A 21014-nucleotide genomic window follows, 5' to 3' on the forward strand; every position below is an offset into this window, starting at 1 on the left:
GTGGAAGTGTTCTAGTTCTAGTTTTGCTGGTTTGGGTCATTTGTGTCAAATGTGTCCACATTGTGCTCCTCTCTAAACAGGACTGTGATGCCACAGCAAGACACAGCATCTCTTTGTGGTGACACAGTTCAGTTTGATTACAGGAGATCCGAGGACACTTTGAAATTTGAAAACAGCCAAATATTTTCATTCTAAATCTCTTTTTTTTTTTCAAGAAAAGAAAATGCACTGACTGTTGGATGCCTGAGGTTTCCTACTCACACACGGGATCATCCCACCTCTGTAGAATCCCCCCATTAGTTCTGCTCTCTGTGTCACACACTGATTGAAGTGCAGTATATCACCAATATTTCTGTTTGATCAAATCAGGGCTTTGGCGTGCTTTGGAGTGGAACCCCCCCAATTGAACTTCAGGTACACCAGGGAAGAAAGCCAAGGTCTGTGATACAGTGAGATAAAATCTATTTTTTTTCTGCTGACTTTCAGCAGTGCCGTGGAGCGCAGCGCGTCGCTACAGAATAAATGAAGGTGAAAGCAAGAGTATTTATTGCCTGAGCTTTCTGCATGCACAGTAGAGGTCACAGCAAATGGGGTCACTGAAAGACGTTACGTTCAATTTGGCAGGGAATTCCCTGCTGGAAAATGTCCTTGTAGGAAAAGACTCTCTCCACCTCTTTCTTTATACCATGCACATCTGATGCCACTGACTTACATGCCTCATATCATTGTTACTCTTGTTCATTTACATTTGCTATAATAAATAGCTTAATTTTGTCCGAGTTCTGTGTCCTTTCTCCGTTTTTGTCATTGCCCATGAGCCGGGTTATGACAGGCAAACGCATCTTTGGCTTATTAAGGTTGATGCCAGATTTACACTATAAAAATAAATCACGCTCAATATGTACCTCACGCAGATTTGTATTGCAGAGGGAACTACATATTTCCACCGTAGAAAGGTATTTTGTGGGATTCAAAAAGACCTTTTAAACTTCGACAGATTAACAAAAACATACAACAATCGCCAGAGTGCAAGAGACGCTCAGGTCTTTTCCTTACCAGATGTAGGACAGCATCAGCAGCAGGGGGCAGATGATAAAAGCCTGAAGTACCTGCCAGTCGCGACAGAGGTACGCCACCCCGGGCATCAGCAGCTGACCACCCAAGACCACAAAACTGGCCACCATGGTCATGGAGAAACGCCATCCTGGCAGGCACAGCTCAATCCCTGGCAGAGGAAGCAAAGAGACACACAGAAAGAGAGAGTTAATGTTTCTATCAAGTTTTCTGTAAGGGGGCAAACTGACAACTGGCCAAATGCCACATTTCCATGATTTCTAGTCAATATGACACCAGGAGTAAATATGCAAGGAAAGCACTGGATTTGAACAATTTTACTTGTCCCTGTGCCGACAGAAACGGGCCGCAACCTCATTTAGTCGAGGCAGGCCCGAACATGACGATTCTCAGGAAGAGAGGTTTATGTTGTTGTGATGCAACACAGACTTACAGTAATTGGCAGGCCATAGAAAAGTATGACTACTGTTGTATTGATACTGTGACTTTTGACACAGAGAAACAAACTTTCTTAATTTAAGAGACAAAATGATTAATTGATAAAAAAAATATGCCATAGTGTCAGTAGGAAATATAGGTCACTTTCAGAGCAGCACTTCATGTAAATACAGGGGACAAATCCACGTACAGTTGTTGTTCAGAAACAGTAGACGGACCAAGACAGTAGGCCGCTGTGAGAGTGAACCAAGTAGAAAGAGGTTCCTTGTACTCGTTTCTCCTTTATCAGAATGGCACCGAGTCATTCACTCAGTCATTAGCATGCACCCCACACTGGCAGCCAGCAACCACAGACAGTCCAGCCCTTTAGTTACTGCAGTGTAGTGGATGGCTTCACATCAAACCACAGAGAGTGAAAACTACTGTAATGCTGCGTTTCTCGCTCCGCCCAAAACCTTTTGTCCTACTCCATTCAACCCTGTTTGTTATACATCACAATTTCTTTTCCCTAATGGCTCTTGTCTGCTTCCCAGGAATGCGAACAGTCTCCAGATGGGCCTTCCAAGGTGACAGGGCCAGCATAATACAGTGGGTGTCAGCGGCCCCGCTTCATTCCAGTAGAAAAGACAGGAATTTCAATTAGGACTTGCCCCCTTCTGAGGACATGAATAATGCTCTCTGTTCACAGACACTATCGCAGCTGGAATGACAGAGCCAATGAGTGGAGAGCAGGGCGATGGGTGCAAGACCTGCTGAGTGTGAACCAACTAACCTCGAGACTCTGTGTGATGCTGGGAGAGAAGCAGCGGTTCACCAGTTATGGAATACATGGGATTTGAATTTTTCAGTTTTGTATAAGACATCATGTGCTCTGAACAGGCCAATGCATTGTGACTGGGAAAAAGGATATCCCATGGTGGGCTATGGAAAATGCTCTCACACCGTACAGGATGCAGTCATATAGCAGTACAATCAACAGTATATTATGCTATCCATTAATATGACAGCAAGGATGTGCACTGTATGGCGTGTTTTCTAGATTGAACTTCAGAATGAGTACAAGAGGCTATGGAAATGAAAGGAAGCCTGAGCTCCTTACTTCTGGTGACCCTAATCCTCCACAACCCACTAGATCAGCATTCCCAAAATGCCTTGCTACAGCCCGTGTCCTGCAGACATAAACCTACCAATAACTTATCTGATACCACAGACTCGAAGCTTACCAAAGATGCCGATCAAGGGTCTCTTGGCTGACAAAACAACTGTTGTACTAGCTATTGAAAACACACATTTAATTGCATTTACTATATAGGGTGTTGAAATGACATAATAAACGATCAAGCCAATAGCCAATTAATAGTAATGATAATCCCCCAAAGAAGCTTAGGCTGGTTTGCTGATTCTGGCAAAACAGGAATACGAAGCACGCACTCTGGCACATGCCACAGTTGCTCAAAAGCTATACTGTCAAGAACACAGCTCAGTCAAGGAGAACCATTGTTTTAAAAAAGTGAGATGCCCACCAAAGGCACCAAGTACAACCGCTCCCTGCACCCACAGGCTAATGTCATGACTGGTCACATGAAGTCCTTAAGGCCACATGCCATGATTTCACTGCTTAATCCTGGCTACTCAATCTAAGCACAACTAAATAAAGATTTCTCTACTCTGAAAGATAACAAAAAGGTTTGTTTGCTATGATTTACTTTAATGACAAAATTGTGATTTACCTGCATATAGGCAAATAAGTAAGTGTCAAGGGTCAAAGCAGAGAGCAGCTGTATTACAATATTCATCACTCAGCTGTGTTCACGATTCTCCTCACACCGTTTTACCCCATGGATGAGGTGGACTTGCTCTGGAGGCTGGCAGATCACTTTAAATGTTGAAGCCATTACTACCACAGCATCCGCATTTATTGAAAAAGCCATCAGTCAGCACAGAGTTCTGGAACGTTAGAAAAAATTGTTGGCGTTATTAAGGTGTGGGGTTTCAAGTGCTGTTCGACCATCCAACAAGCACTTCGGTTAAAACATGATGACGCCTTAACACATCACTCCAGAATCTCCCATGGGTTTTTAATCTGTTTGAGATCTGGAGACTTTGAAGGTCTAATCATATGAATCATCTTTTTCATACTCTTCAAACCAGTTAGGCCCTATTTGCTGTAGAGAAGCATCTGCATTTATATGCAAACTTATTCAGGACTAGTCCAAAGCTGCTGTCAGACATGCACTGAAGTCCAGACATTTTCCTGAACTTTTCCGGAGGGGCTGCATGTAAGATGTCCAGACCCAATTTTCCACACATTTTCCAGACTTCATGTTTGCTTCAACATAATAATGTGCCTCGTAAGCTAACAGCTCTGGTTTGTCTTCATGTAGGTGGACTGTGTGGGGCTCATGCAGACCTTACTGGGTAGCTGAGCCATCGCTGTTGTTGTTCTATTAATACACTGTTAAAGCTCCACATCTTCAAAGCTGTGGTCACAGATGGAAAATGCTCGATGAGAACGAGCTCATTTCAGGCATGTGCAAAACTGGTTTGGAGTGCCTTCTTTTGAGTGACAGGCCAGTGAAGCATTGTCAGCAAGTAGCATTTCCCTGATTAGGGAACCAATGAACCCTGGCCATTGCCTGGAATTACTGCAGATCGAAGAGTATTTTGTGTCAAGGTAAACTGCATCCTCTGTAGAAAATAGTGATCCCATAGGAGAAATCAAACACTCTGGGCAAGTGCATCGCCATGTTTAACCCACAGTTAGTCAGGAAAGACTCTGAGAAAAGGACAGATTGCCCTTAAGGTGCAAGAAGCCATTGTCCTGATGGAGCACGAGTAGACTTGTTCTGCTGACAAGAAGAAAGGCTTATGTCAGGTCAATAAAGGTAATGTAGAAAGATCTTCTTCTCCGCTCATTTGTTTTTTCGAGTTGGTGTGTTGAGAAGATAATATATGATGGTGCATCACTGAGAATCTGGGTACATAGGGGCAGGAACAAACTACACTTTATATACAATCACTGCTACGGTTGTGTGATGTGAATATATGTATTGCATGATGATTGAAAACCATCTTTCATTTTGGAATTATTCTTTATTGTTTATTTCGCTATGTCACAAATCACTCTTGACATTGGTAATTTCTGGCATTTGGATGACACCGTGTTCTTCCACCCCACACAGAACAGGCTACTCCTGAACAGGAAAAAGACCCTGAACAAGCAAAACAAAGCAAGGAACTCATACCTAAAAGATATGGCTACTGCTTTCACATGGACATGGATTGCATACATTAAGTCTGATATAGGCCAGAAAAACTTACTTTGCAAACAATGCCTCAAATCGGTCCCCACTAAAGACTCTACTAGCCTCTTTTACCATCCGTGCAACAGTCACGTCAAACATTCTGGAGAGAGTCTACAAATGAGAGACACAAAAGTACAGTCGAGTGCTCAAAACAAACCCGAAACTCAGATGTTGTAAGAGGCTGTTGCCCGCAGTACACAATATGGCAAAGAATCAATGAGATGGAAGTTGATAACATAACTGGTGTTAACACCAAAGACACACGGTTGAGAAAGGTAGGAATAACGAATGACAAAATATATCCTTAACTAGATGTGAAATGACCTCTCTCACAATATGATATCTTGGCCATACTGCCAAACCTCAATCACGATAGCTGATAACTTCCAAAGAAGGCTCTGTAAGAAGATCCCACTGCATTTTAATTTTTGCTCTTTGTTCATGCACAGTGGGGCCCAGCAGTCTAAGATTGCTCTCCCATTCCCATTCATTCTGAAGACTTTTGGACCTCACTGCACATAGAGTCACTGTTTTGTTGGCCCACAAATATCCTGAGGTATCCTAACTCCTTCAAAGCAATGAAAAGGGGCTATTGACTAAGGAATAAGCTCATACTCATTGATTAGCTCCTTATCTGGAGCTGTAAAGAATGGCAACATGTGCTGACCAGCCACACTTCCCTTTGATCTATGCGAGCTGGAATTTTCAACAATCACATCACAAGTAAAACACAAGCAAGTTGATAAGTTGAGTTGCGTGACGTTACAGGAAATGGGAACTGATGAATAATTTGCTCTTTGACACTTGTGTCTGGTGCTTCTTTAACACACCAAAATGCATCGGTCTCACCACAGAAGATCTGAAGCAGTGTTCACTTCTTTTTACACACATCAACGGAGAGTGCAAAGGTCGACCACGCCGATTTGGCCAATCACTGGACTTCACTCAGGAATTTGCAGTGTGAGATAACTTGAGGTCATGTCTTTCACAAGTTCCGCACGACAAGGGGTTTGAAAATGAAAAAAGCCCATTAGAACATGAGCTTAGGTCATAAAATAAAGACGGGGGGGGGGGGGGACCACACATTTAGGATATACAGTACATGTAGCCAAATGTGTTAGTGGAGGAAGTCTGCAGGGCAACCAAAAGTGCAAACTCTGCACAAAAGGGAACTTTATCCCTGTTCAGAGGGGAAAAAAAAATAAAAAAATCTGCACCTTAACCCATATATCAGCAGACAGTCAGGGCAGATTATGGGGCAGGATGAGAACAGTTCAACTTGTGTATCATGGAAAATACGACTCTTTGGCCGAAAAGTGTCCCACCGTGCCTCCCTTTCAGGCCATTCTTAACACTCAACACAACAACAGGATGCATAAAACGTAGCTGTAGTAAGGTCTGTCTGATGGCAGTGCAAGATCTCCCCAGTGGGGTGAGGCGGACCCAGCGGCTGTCCTCCGGGAGGCAGAGCCAAATGATGGGAAATGAAAAGCTTGTCTCTTCATTGTCCAGATCCGGCACACATTAGTTAGGTCGGGCGAGACTGAGTGATATCAGTCAATGGCGTACACGCAAACAAAGGGTGAGACGGGAAAGGAGAAGAGCAAGGCAGAGAAAAATAATGCCGTCGAGCAGACAGGAACAGGTATCGGACACTGGCACAAATGAAGCCATTTATAGATAAATAACACACATGAGTTTCCATCTTTTCTGTGCCGCTCCTTGTGCCTCATCAGTGTGCAGAGAGATTAATACCTGTGGTAACAGGAGGGCGGCACCACGGAGAGAAGGCACCTCATGACAGGCAACACATGGTAGAGTGAAGAGGACTAGACTGAGGAGGGAAGCATGCACACAGATGGCTAGAACACATGACCATATACAGAAAAATCTCATCTCATATGAGAGGAAATGTGCTGACCATGACCAAGCCAGCACATGCAATCATGTATGACCCCCACACACACACACACACACACACACACACACACACACACACACACACACACACACACACACACACACACACACACACACACACACACACACACACACACACACACACACACACACACACACACACACACACACACACACACACCCACCCCCCGACAACTGAGAAACTACACTTGCTCAGGTGACGTCATCTAACATTAACGGATTAGACTCTGTCACTTAACGCCGCTTTTGAAAGAATCTCTTTCTATAACTTAATCCGGCCCCCTCTTGTCTTGCATCTTCTCTAACAGATGTTCGTACGCAGAGACTGGAATAATTTACTAAACCACATCCAAGCCGCTTTTATAAATAATGCATACAGCGTGCATTTTAGCCAGGACTCAATACAATACCACAACACTAAATCAGCTTGGAAAAGACAAGGTTATTTCAGTGCAGGATGTGGCTTCATTATTGGTATTCTGTGGTGCATACTAACAGGCGAGGTTTGAACAAATACATTTCAAATTGGCACTGACACTATATTTTTAACAGTTAAATCAACTATATAGAATATTCAGCTTTTGTGTGACCTTTTGACAATCAGTGCATTCATTTATGTGGCCGTGACCTGGTATCTGGCATTGGCAAAAATGTATTTGTCTGGAAATCTTGACGTTTCTTAACCTGACGTGTACTGATGAATCTGAACCTGATGTTTATTTTTAAGTTAACTATAGCTGTAATATTTATTGTATGATTAGACCATTTCATGTCAAACAATAGAACTTTTCCAGGGCTAGTTTAAGTACAGCACCACAGAAATAGTACAAATAGCAGAAGTTACAGAAATTACCACAGAAATTAAAGTGTGGGAGAAAAAAACAGCTTATTAAAATAAGCATAGAAAGGGGAAAACCATCCATTTTAGCTGACGATTTACCACATCATCTGCCCTTAAAAATAACTTCTGTCTTCTAGATCTTCACGCACGGAAGTCAGGAGCCTGTGTGTCAAAGGTCACTGACTGAAAAGTCATGACGCTCTTTTTGATGATGCATGACCCAACAGAATCATGCGGTCTGTTGTCTCTCTCTCTCTCTCTCTCTCTCTCTATGTCTACTGGCTCTCTCTTTACATGGCTTCTCCCTCTCACTCTCACACACACACACACACACACACACATACACACCCATGGCAAGTACAGGCACGTAAGCTCCCACTCAGACATGGAGGGTGAGCAAGCACTGCTTGCTAAAAGCTCTGGTCTGTACATGAAAGGCTTAGTCCAACACTCTTCAGGGGTGAAAGATCTCGCTTTCTTTACCCCCGCACAGTTTTCCACATTCCTCCCAGTCTTTTTCTCCTCTATCAACTCGTAGTAGTTTCTCCCCCTTTTGTCTGAAACCAGCCCGCCACCAATTCTCTTTTCTGTCTCTCTGTGTGGCAGTTAGCGTCTGGAGCTGTGTTAGGTGTCACCTCACATCAGCCATGTTGCACGCTGCACTGGGCTCGAGTCCAACTTGGTGGAACGGGTACAGTATGTAGCTTTGCAAAAATGCGGCCCCTTTCAAAAAGGGGGGGGGGTTCACCAGTGTCCTCGATGGATTTCCTGATTGACGCCTCCATGAATCGAAGATGGCGTCAGGAATGTACTGTATTCTAATTAATGCATGGATGTATTTTCAAGGATGATCGCCTGACAAACCAAGCAGAAGATTGCAATTATCATATTGCTATTTCCTAGACTGAAAATAATGTTGTACAATGACACCCAAGCTTCAAGATGGATGAACTAAGACCTAATAGATGAGAAAGGCGGATTTGTGTAACGTCTCCAGTGCAAACATAGCCAAAGCTGGGATTTGGCTCTGAATTTCCTTTGTAGTCAGAGCAGAACAAAGCAAGCCACAAAAGAGGATCATGTGTTTTACCATGTAACATGCATAAATGTCACATGGCTGACACCGACTACAATGCAACCTCATGTGAATGCATTAAATACCCTACAAAGAATGCCCTGAAATGAAAAAAGATTGATTCTCCCCAGTGATGTGTTATTGAACGACTGTGTTCCTACTCTCGTCAATACGAAGTGGCTACAGGGTTCATATCATGTGACGACCGCGGCCACACGTGACCTGAAATAAGGGAGGCAGTATAACAACACAAAACCTTTACAAAAAATGCAAACTTCAAACAAACATCATTCCATCTGCTAATCCCTGCTCAAGCCGAGTTTGCTACATATAGTGCGACTGTTCATAGACAGAACTATCACTTCCAAACAGTCATGAGGATACTGCTGTTTAAATGAAACAACAAGGCAGCTTATGTGGGGGAATTAGTTTGAAAATTGCAACAACTTATAATATAACTGACTGATTGGATGTGTCCAATTGCTTTTTTTTATGCTTTTTATTACTGTGAAACAGTCTGAAACAAAGAACTGTGCAGATCCTGTGTTTGCTGATGATGCAAATGGATCAAAATGGGATTATCTAACCAGACTCTACAATCCTGCTCCTGGGGTTTGACACAAACCTCTAGATTTACCTTTCTATAAAGCCACGGAAATTCAACATATTTGAGACATTTTTCTGGCCCTCTAAGCCATTGCTCAACCACGAAGGTGCTTTAATATGACTGTAAAGAGAAAGATGTTGCATAAACCTTTCATAAGGCGTCTCGATAAAGAAAAGAATACCTAAAAACCATTGTCCGTGACCACTTCATTTACTCTGCAACCACTGCATTGTAGTTTTATAGATTGCAGCCTGTACGGAAGAAAAGCAAATGCAGGATGAAATAATAGGGAAGAGAATAGTAGAGCATGGCGGAGCTTGAGAGGGAGGCAGGGAAAGTTACCTTATAGGAGACTGACTACTCGTGCAGAGGAGGAATAACAACCTTTTGCAAAAACTCTAGAAAGTATAAAGTACGGAGGAGGATATATGATGTAAAAGAAATGTCTTTACTCTCACTCACAATAATCAGACTCTCGGGATGTATGTACATAATTCATTTATAATATTGCCACTGTTAACTGTTAACTGATCAATTCAAATACATGATATGTATTTTTATCATTTAGAGTTGTCAAATCCTGCTCAGCTGCTCTGATATTCCACCGTTTAATTTATCTTTTCATATTCATATTTAATTTAACATACATTAAACGGACATGAACAGTATTTGCATACGTCAAATTTACAAGCCGAGTATTATTCAAACATTTCCCCAAACAGAGCAATAACTGTACGTTTAAAAAATGCAACGGATTATCGTCTCTTATTGTGAAATCCCTCCACGTTCTATTGGGTCCAAACCACAAGGTTCAGAACCACTGATTTATTGAATCATAAACAGTTGGGTAATGCAAAAACAATGGACGCTAACGTCAAGTCCATTTAAATTTGATAAGACAAGTGTATACTAAACAGTTTAACTGCATGCCTTTGCCTCCTCCTGCCCCACTCTTTTCCTTTGTCCTGGGACTAAACGGTCTTTCTGCTCCGGGAGCAGGGTAAATCCTTTCAAGGTATACACTGTGGAGTAAATTAGAAAGACAAGGACGCCGAGGGCCCCTTTCCTCATCATCTCGCCCCCGCTTCCGCGCTCTCATCCTCCCCTCCCTCCACTGTTGCAACCTCCCTGTGCACTGGTCAATTACTGCGGCCAAGGAGGCTTTTAAGGATCCATCGCTGAGACCAGAATGAGCATCAACTGCGAGGGCAATTATGTGGATGCTGTGAAAAAGTCGGTTCACTCCCCATGCTTTGGGATCTGCGTAAGATTCCCACATAACTAATTATTTAAACCCTTTACTTTGCAGAGAGAAGGTCACATCTCCCCGAGCGTTAGAGCCTCTGAGACTTGAGACTCTCACTGCAGTGACGGCTGAAGCTACAGCGAAGAAGAGTTCTACCCCTTCTGTCAGTATCAGATTGTTGATGAGCAGCAACGAGGATTAAAATCTCAGAAAAAGACATGCGGCTGCACCTGTATGAAAATTTAAGAGTCAACCTCGAGGATAAGGAGGCTCGCAGTCTCTCTGTAATGAGAATTTATCCCAACGATGGCATCCGCCTTGATAAATGTTAAGGGGTCACTGCAACACGATTACTCCTAATTTCGCTGAATGCAAACCTCAGCGCGAGACTAGAATTGAAGCGGAAAGGCTTTTTGCTTAGATGTGTCAGGTTGTTAGTGACAGCAGTAACAGTGGGACGATGTTAGGGACCAACAGGGCAATATGGACAAAATTAAAATTGTAACAATTATTGCTGCATTATTAAAAAAAAAAAAAAAAAAACATACATAAAAAAAGTAACATGATATATTTTAAGTGCCTAAGAGATGATGCTGTGACAGATTTTGGCCATAGGGGTGAGATTTGTAAATCACAACATTGTTGGAATGACACTTTGTCACAAAATGGAGATGATGTTTTTTTGTAAATAGTCAGATAGAAACTGTAACGAGAAGCACGTTTGAGGCCGAAGACACGGTAAGATAAGAATGAGGTCATTCATTGGTTCACCGATTGCGCATTCGTATTGTCACGTTTCTCCTACAACTCCAAAGATGGTTACGGACAATCAACGTAACATTCTATGATTTTCTATGATTTTCTACTCATATTAAGTCTGTGTTCAACTTCAATCAGGATAGGGTTCGTTGTCTATCCAAAGGAAAAATATATTGGTTTAAAAAAACAATTATAACTACATTTTTTATAACGTCAACAAAGGCACCCCTCTTATTTCGCTTTTGCACCATATCTTGACATCCGCCACTGTCAGAGGAAACCGAAATACAAAAGCCACTGTACAACCAATCACACTGCGATCTAATGTTGGCATTTCAGCCGATTAAAGTGACAGTTGTCAGCCACATTAGATGTGAGAAGTCTGCTCTCCATAACTTCTGTGTGATATTTGACTCTCGTCAAACTCGCCAGTTAACCCACACACAAAAATGGAAAATGTTAAGTGGTAATTGTTGAGTCTGTTGGTTCATCTCAGGCCAGAGAGAAAAATACTGGAAAGGTCTTCGCTGTCCTTCAGTGCTTTTTCAGTATCTTGTGCCATATCACTAATCAACTCTGCAACTGACCTACTGACATTCAATGACACTAAATCTCCATCTGCGAGCAATGTACACCACTGTCTTTAGGAGTTGGCTTAATGTGGCTTGAAAGTAAGTAAGTACATTTGGAGTGGATCTAAATGTCAACCCAATTTGTTGCCATCGTGATTTTTTCCCTTCACTGTATTTTATCCAAAGTGTTTAAGTGCACAACTAGATCCAGTCCGGCGTCGTTGTGCTGCTGTGTGCAGAATGGACAAGAAGATGATTCGAGCCCACAGCCAGATACAATGTGCAACACAGCCACTCTCTATCGAAAAGGCGTCCATTAACACGGGGCTCTAAGAAGAAAGTTAAAGACTCACTGAGGACGTAGAGAGAAAGGGTGATCCCCGCCAGGCAGAAGCCCTCAAAGAATCGCAAGGTGCTGAACATGGGCACGTTGACAGAGAAGGCCACGGTCAGACCAAACACCAGCATGAACAGCACCGATATGATCAGCACCGGGTGGCGACCAAACCTATGGAAAAGGTTATGGGGAAAAAATTACTATGGACCCTTTTAACGTATAAAAAACACATTTGAATCTTACTTAGCTATCAATGAAAACAAGTGGGAAAGAACTTAGTTGAACATTTTACCAGTCAGCGAGGATTCCAAACACCAGGTATCCAAAGATGGACCCCACCAACAGGGAGAACTTTGCGATATGGACTTTCCATGCCGAGTCACATACCAGACTCCACTGTGGAGACAAAAAAAACACAGGCATTAGTTAAAAACAAATCATTGCAGAGTCACAAAAAAAGGGAAAGTGAAAGATAAATCGAATGTTTTGAAGGAGTCATTTATGTCTCGATACGTCCACTCTCTGCTCGATTTGTCTGTCTCACAGCCAGAACACTCAATCACTAAGTGAATATCAACGTGATAGTCCACCATCCACATGTCATTCCTATATATATACAACAGCATTATTTATATATATATATATATATATATATATATATAAATAATGCTTATTGTTGAATAAAAATATAGTAAATCTCTGTTTATCTCTATATATGATAGAGTGACTACTCATGCAGTTATTTGCTAATTTAGCATAAAAGCATGTTGTTTTAGGAATAGTGATTCTGCTAATGAGTGTAAAAAAAAAAAGCAGTATGTATTGTCAACATTATTTACTGGGGTTAATGCACTGGTAAATGTATTATACATTGCCAAGCCCATTATATCATGCATTTGACTTGTGATGCCTCTGGTAAGGTCGGAGAATCTTATTTATTGTCCGCGAGTCAACATCGGGGATTAAATGATCTCTCAGTCTAAATCAACAGGTCTGTATAAGATAATATCCCCCCCCCCTCCCCTCTATTTATTTTTGCCGTCTCTACATTGTGAAAAGATGGTATATTACAGGCCACCCCGCGTCTCCTCGTTTTCTTTGCTGACTGAAACTCTCAGGATTCCCAGAATGTAAACAATGCAGCGTTTGAATGCTTCAGTGTGAATTCAGCACGCCCTGTTTTTTCTTTCCCCCCACAGCAGCGACGAGTTGCGACAGACAGATCTCGTACGCACAGGCAGTGATCGTAGAGAGGTGCAGCAGCACACGTTGAAGAGCAGGGATGTTTGATCACCTACCTTAAACCCCCCCACATAAATCTACTCGGTCCTGTAACTTCAAACTAACTTTGAGATAATGAAATGATACAAGTAGAGGTATTGATGCTGTGAGAGATACAGAATATGAATTATGGAGAGGAGGTGGAAATTGAGGTTCTTTTTTGGCAACATATGCCTCCCAGGTGTCAGAAGCAACAGGAAGGAGCAGATATGGGCTTTGTCGTCATAATTGCTGACCTCAGCTCTGTTTCATTTATACACCACCCCTCATTATACAACAATAAAAAGGACATTGCCATGTCAAGGTAAAGTTACATGTAGTTCATTCAGCGGATCTATACTTCACCTTCACAGTCAAAGTGTAGCTTGTTCCTACAATTTTTCCACAGAGGGGCTCTAACCTCCCATAACCTCAACCATAGTGACTTGTCCAGAATGGAACGCTCCAGGATTACCCAGAGCCACCCAGCCACCACATGATCCAGGCATGCCACTCATTCGTGGTTTCAGTATCTATGTCAGCAGAGAAAAAGAAAGGAGGGAGGCTAAACAAGTTCCTATTGCACAATCAATGCAAACATGAGCGCGTGTAAAAAAGAAAAACACAAACAAACAAACAAAACTGTGGCTTCCCTCCTCTAGGAACATGACAAACAGATATGAAACTGCACATGAAGGTTCCAGCAGCGCGGCATGGACGGATGACCGTGCAGAACAGGCATCAGCAGTTGACCACAGACCGATGACCAATGTCAGCACTCTCAGGTCCCATGACGCAGACAAAGCAGCAGCGGAGTCTCACAAGTGTTAAGTGCTGAAGTGTGTAGCCAAATGGCCAGAGGTCATCAGGTTGTGATTGCCAAGGTATTGTTAACATGCCTCATTTGCCAATTTGAATGTGTTATTAACCAGGTCTCACTGCAGGCCAACAGCTCTGACCGAGCGCATACACCATCATTAATGGGAATCCACTCTGCTATTAGCACCAGTAGAAACAATAAGGATAAACGCTGGGCTGCAGCATAACAAAGAAAACCCCAGCAAAGTGTGATTCAGTCCTAGAATGAGTCAAATCCATGCAGCATGTCTGCCATGCCCCTATTCATTTCGCAGTTGTTCCCTTGCTATTGTATTGCTCATTTGGGAATGATGAATAGAAGTCAGTGTGTAGTGTTGGGTAAGACAGCTGACAGTTAACGCAGAACAGGAAAGGGCCACGAGAAAATCAGCCAAAAAGTCCCCAGGGTAAACCTCTCTCAAATGACTGGCAGCCAATCAGTTAAAACACACACACACACACGCACACACACACACACACACACACACACACACACCAGCGAGTCTCATAAGCCCAGATGAAGACGCTCTCAAGTACAGCTGCACATTGCTGCACTCGATGAACCAGAGAGTGGTGGGTGGGGGGCTTCAGGGGGCTGGGGGGCTTTAGGGGGGGGTGGATGAAAAGCACAGGAGGAGGCAGGAATAAAGATAATACACTAGTGCAGAGACGGGACATACAGAGTTGGAGAGCGACACAAAGGAATAAAGGAAAACAAGCTGACGAGATGGAGATGGCTAAAAAGCGGTTGTGAGGAGAAGGCAGAAAAACACATGGGAGAGACTGCTGCATAGTTACTGCCTAGCAACAGACCGTTGCTGTGGTTATCCGACTCTTTCTGCAGCCGAGAGCAAGTTTTAGCACCGCTGCATCGCCGAGGGGCTGAAATCCTATAAATGTGGTGGTAGCGTAGGTGAGGGTGAAACGGGATAATGAAATTGATGTACATACTCACTTCCTGTTGCAATTTTGCATTAAACAGAAAGAAACCGTAAAGACTGACGATACCTATTGCCCGTGACAAAATTTATATCACGTAGCTCGCACTACTGTAGCATTCAGAGCAACACGTCAGATGGGCAACAATAGCACGCTTGACAAGTTCAATTTTCCTGCGACCAACGGTGACAGACGATGAAACCGCAAGCCGTTGCCTGTCAATCTATTATTATTCTTCCCTGGCTCCTTTTGTTGGCAGCTGAGAACCATAACTAAGCGTCCCTGTCACTGAAAGAGACTTCATACGCACCAACCACCCGCCAACACTTGTACAACATGAATTCCAACACACGATCCTAAAAACAAACTTAAACCAAAGCCAAAGGTCAGGACACCCCCCCCCAATAACGCTCACTCCTCCCCGTTACAAAAACACCACTTATCAGAAACAAGCCCATGGCACACACATGCACTCTTGTCACATAAAAGCAAAAGAGGCCTCAACAGAGTTTTATCTTTTAGACACACGAGGGTCTTTCCTCCCAGCTGACGCCGTGTGTGGCTTGTCATTATGTGCTGACTGGGGTATCTGCGGTGGGGTCATCGCCTTTTTCGACAGCTGAGGCCGGTTCAGAGTGTCCCACACTGATCCAGGGTCTGTGGAAGGAGCCAACCAGCTGGGTAAACAGTGTGAAGGGACACCAGAGTGAAGGGGCCTGCGTGGTGTTCAGCTACAATATCATCTTTCAGATCTATGGGTGTGGAACCTCTGAGCACTGATACGGGGTCTGGGTGTACCCACCGTTGTGCTTTGCAACATATCGTCCATATCACTTACATACAATACTCTAGGCCACATTCTAAGGGGGGGGGGGGTGGGGGGGGGGAATGCCATTGACATACCATTTCACTACCATGTTGATGTCTTTAAACGTCCGGTTTTGTCTCACCGTGTTTGGCTCTTTTGCCTTAAAAATTACTTCAGCAATTAATCACTATCTAGATTTTTCCGTTGATTGACCGATTGTTTCAGCCCAACAATTAACAGAAAATGAATCTACAACTAATCAATCATTTATCTAATTCATTAAGCAAATGTGCCAAACTGGTTGAAGCTTCTAAAACACTTAGGATTTGTGGCTTTTCTCAGCTCTGTCCTTTTGGACCATTGGTAGAGCAAAACAAGCAATTTGAAGAAATCACCTCGAGACTGAAACAAACGGCATTTTGTCACCACTTTCTGATTTATTAATTTTTTGGATAAGACTTTTTGAAATTCTGTATTCTAGCTTTGTAGTAGCGTCAATGCACGATGGAGTCCAAATGCCACAGTCTTGAAATGCCACGTGTCCCTGATTAATACGCAAGAACCCAAACTCGCATAGGGGGATTAAATGGCGAGGGTAAATCTCTGCTCTCAGGCCACTATAACGTGTGCGGCTGCTACTCATCTGACTGGGAGCTGTGCGGGGCAGGTTGCAGAGAGACTATCTGTCTCGGAGTAATGATACATTCTCTTTTCTTTAGGCTCAGTCCAATTACGACAGGCCCTGAGGAGAGCTTTGACTCAATTAGGACGTGTGTCTGCGCATTCACCGCTTTGGATCCTTCACCACCACCACCTCAACCTCCGCTGGCTGCCTCCATCAAGGCCGGGAAAATGGAGTGAGCGTTAAATGGATTCCTTTGCTACCGATTCTGGAGAAAAAAAATACTATAAAAGTATATATACAACAACACAAACTATCCATATCTGAAGCTTAAAATTTGAAGTTTTGGAAAAAGGGGATTGTAAAAAAAAAAAGTGAAGCAGATTCAGTAAATAAGTGTCAATTGGGATTTATGCCTCAAACTGCTCAGATCGCCGACACACAAGCTCGATGTTCTCCGGTCACCTTCACACGGGCATTAATCAAGAGCTATTTTCAGCCACGTCCGGACATTTTCCTGAACTTTTCCCGAGGGGCTGTATGCGAGAGCACAAATATCTGCACCTATTGCTGCAGTCATTTTCCGGGAACTTTTTCCTGCCAGCACCCCCAGAGTGAAATTCTTTGAAAAATGTCAGAGTGAGGAGCCCGAGTGAGAACGCAGCCAGAAAAATCACCGGGAAGATTCATGGCGAGCGAGTCGGGCACCTCTACCCAAGGTGCCACCCCTCGTCTGAGCACGTCCGACCCGAACAGTCTCCTGCTGCGTTCCTCGCGCGTGAACGGCAAACTCGAATTTGCTGGACAGACGCGACCACATTCGGTCAGTGTTGGCTCTCTGCTGAGCCCAGTCATGTGCAGTTTCTGCCTATGCAATCCAAACACGGGGAGAAATGCCAAGTCATCACTTCCTGCCGAAGTGTCATCCTGGTGTCTGTGCCTGTGATGGGGCCTTAGAAATGCGAGGGACAGTCTGTCAAAGAGAGAGACGGTCGCGTGAGGGTCAATTTCGCTTCGTTTGGAGATTCTCCGGCCTGCCGTCTGATTTCAATGCCTCCCCTGTAGGGTGACCTTGTCGGAACGTGGACGGCACTGGTTCCGGGTAAGCGGAGCGCCGCTCAGCCCTGTCACTGATCTGCAATGGTGGTAGTGTCAACATGACATTTCTCGTTCTGTGTGCAAAGGCAACACCAAAGTTAGCATCGACAGGTTACGATGCCAGCATGCGAGAAGAGACAGCAGCGTCCAGAGGCGTCATATGGTTATAGTCTCTTTTCTCTTTTTATGCCCAAGAGAAGAGACATTTTTTCGGGATTGATGAAAGTGAATACCCACCCAATTGATTTCCCTCACAGTATGACTTCATATTCAAAGTATTCTGCCTCGGTCCATTAAAAAAAATGTTGCTCCTGCAACCCCACCTAACAAAATCCCCCTGCGGACAGTTAATGACATCCAGACTGGAACGGTCCCTCAGCTCGTGGCCGAATTGAAATGCCACGGAACCCTGCATGTTATTTGCTTTATTCATATGAGTGCATTATCAGTGATAAAAAAAAAAAGGATGAGCTGTTGGCATCACAGGGCCGCCACAACCTCCTCCTCCTACGAGCACAGAGGGGGCTTCAAAGCCCGGCTGCAGATCAAACTCCTCTTGATAAGCCTTTTTGATTACATTCCAAACCCCATTCAGAAGTGAAGATGCTGCAGATTAAAAAATGCAACTTTCTGTACTTTGAATGGTCGCGTGAGGTCATCAAGAGTGAGTGTGTGTGTGTGTGTGTGTGTGTGTGTGTGTCGACAACTTTTAATGAGCCAATCCCGACGATGAACACATCAACTCTTCTCTGTGCTCTGTGGGCTGACGAGGAGCGTGGTTCTCTGAAGGTCTGATCTCATCATCCTGCCCCCTGATAATCAAGTCAAGTTTACTCGGAGACCATTGTGTGTACGAAGAAGCGTCACGCTTTTCTTACCGTGCTAAGATAAAACTGGATGTTTTGAACGCGAGCACACAAGCCTCCACGGTGGGAGAGGAGCCACGCTGAGATGCTCCAGCTATACAGCAGACTGCAGGCCTGTACACTGTCTCCTCAACCTGACCTGTTATTAAAAACATGACACCATCACGGCGGTGCCACGGGAGGACAGGACATCCCCTCTCTCCCTGCGAGGTTCAAGTGTTACATGAGAATATCTCTCTCGGCCGGTGTTTGGTCAGGGCAGCGACAGGGCAGTGGCTGTTTGTCCAGGGATAGGGTTGCAATATTCTAGAGAGTGCACACGGCGACCTTTGCTCCAAATCAAAAGGCCCTCCGCGTCTATTATGTCCCATTATGACAACCGGCGAATTCCACCAGCCCCTGCATGCATGCATGGCAGCTTTGCCCACGGTGCCAATTGCATGATGGCCTCTGCAGTGCTCCAGGTCACACTTTGTGTCAGCTGCTGCAGTGGCTCAAATGTATATTCCTATACTGTATGACTGAGGTTTCCCCCCCCCCCCCCCCCCCCGTGTAGGTCAATCCCCACAGAGAACCTTGGGGGGGACGCAAACAATGGAGGAGTGAGAAGCTGTCAAGGAGGAACACTGCTCGGACTTGGTGTTGTTGGAGTAGGATGGTCGCGATGCTGATAAGGGCCCAGGATCTCACTCTCTGACTAGATTAAATCAGTCCTGTAATGGGATTAGAGGGGGATCGGGTTGCGCCAGGCGCACAACGCGATGGTGATGGGAGAGGAAGGGGGGGGGGAAGGGATCCCTCCGTCCTCGATGGTCGTCTTACCTTGGTGACCACGTTGCGCGCGAGCCCCGTGTGCAGCTCGAACGTCCACTCGCTGCACCGACACTGCGTGGCGGTGGAGTCGTTGTAGGCGCTGCCGTTCCTCGGCCGCTCCAGCAGCGCCGAGTGGCCCGCGCTCGTGTGGTTGGTCGCGTTCGCCAGCGGCTGCACGCATGTGTTGTTGGGCTGCGCGAGCAGGAAATTGTCGGAGAACTGGCTGAATCCGATGAACAGCGCCGGGATCCATGTCAGCACGATCAGCTGCTTCTGGTACCTGCCGAAGCCCCCGAGGAACGGCAGCACGGCGCCGTCGATGCGTGTGAGCAGCGCCGGCGACGCGCCCTCGGGGGACACGAAGCCGTTCTCCGGCTGACGGTCCGCGTCCGCGTCGAGCTGCACCACGGCCATCGCGGTGTCGCCGAGAGATGCCTCCGTTGTGTGGCGGAGCCGGGGTCGCAGTGCTGCTACACGCGCGCCCCCCCCCCTGTCGACACTCCACACTGCGTCAGTGGCCCCCGAGCTGCCGGCGGTGGAAGCCGTGCGCAGTCAGCCAGTCGCTGGAATGGAAATAAGACGCACCTCTTTATTATCAGGAAGCACTTCCGTCCGTCCGTCCGTGCGCCTGCCACCTAGACGAGTGCGGGGCTGAGTGCGCGGGCTCGGAGCATGAGTTGCAGCCGGGAAAGAGAAATAGAATTCTGATTTCACGATCTCCTCCGTCGTCTGATTCACCGCGTCTGCGTCGGTCAGCTGTGGCAGCAGGAGAAGTGCTTCCCGAGGGAGCCACAGGTGACACACCTGCCCCGCGTGCTGCTCACTCTACTCAACATGGCCACCGGTATCCTCCTGTCACCACCGGTAAACTCCTGTCACCACCGGTATCCACCTGTCACCACCGGTATCCTCCCGTCACCACCGGTATCCTCCCGTCACCACCGGTATCCTCCTGTCACCACCGGTATCCTCCTGTCACCACCGGTAAACTCCTGTCACCACCGGTATCCACCTGTCACCACCGGTATCCTCCCGTCACCACCGGTATCCTCCCGTCACCACCGGTATCCTCCCGTCACCACCGGTATCCTCCTGTCACCACCGGTAAACTCCTGTCACCACCGGTATCCACCTGTCTCCACCGGTATCCTCCCGTCACCACCGGTATCCTCCTGTCACCACCGGTAACCACCTGAAACCACCGGTAACCAACCGTCACCACCGGTATCCTCCTGTCACCACCGGTATCCTCCTGTCACCACCGGTATCCACCTGTCACCACCGGTATCCTCCTGTCACCACCGGTAACCAACCGTCACCACCGGTATCCTACTGTCACCACCGGTAACCAACCGTCACCACCGGTAACCAACCGTCACCACCGGTATCCACCTGAAACCACCGGTTACCACCGGTAACCGTCTGAAACCACGGTAACCAACCGTCACCACCGGTAACCACCAGTAACCACCTGAAACCACCTTAAACCACCGGTAACCACCTGAAACCACCGGTAACCACCTGGAACGACCGGTAACCACCTGAAACCACCTGT

General features: G+C 45.4%; 1 protein-coding gene across 1 annotated transcript in view; it reads right to left on the reverse strand.

Annotated features, from left to right (window-relative positions):
- LOC118311596 (solute carrier family 22 member 23) overlaps positions 1-20418 on the reverse strand; it is a 34371-nt gene extending 13953 nt beyond the window's left edge. Inside the window, exons 1-4 of the mRNA XM_035635617.2 lie at positions 19469-20418; positions 12488-12591; positions 12212-12366; positions 1057-1225 (exon numbers count right to left, since the gene is read on the reverse strand). Coding sequence (XP_035491510.1) covers positions 1057-1225; positions 12212-12366; positions 12488-12591; positions 19469-19873 — 833 coding nt within the window. The 5' untranslated portion in view covers positions 19874-20418. The remainder of the gene's footprint in view (positions 1-1056; positions 1226-12211; positions 12367-12487; positions 12592-19468) is intronic.
- Positions 20419-21014: the final 596 nt, after the last annotated feature.

The sequence above is a fragment of the Scophthalmus maximus genome, chromosome 5, assembly GCF_022379125.1.
Source record: "Scophthalmus maximus strain ysfricsl-2021 chromosome 5, ASM2237912v1, whole genome shotgun sequence".
Lineage (NCBI taxonomy): Eukaryota > Metazoa > Chordata > Actinopteri > Pleuronectiformes > Scophthalmidae > Scophthalmus > Scophthalmus maximus.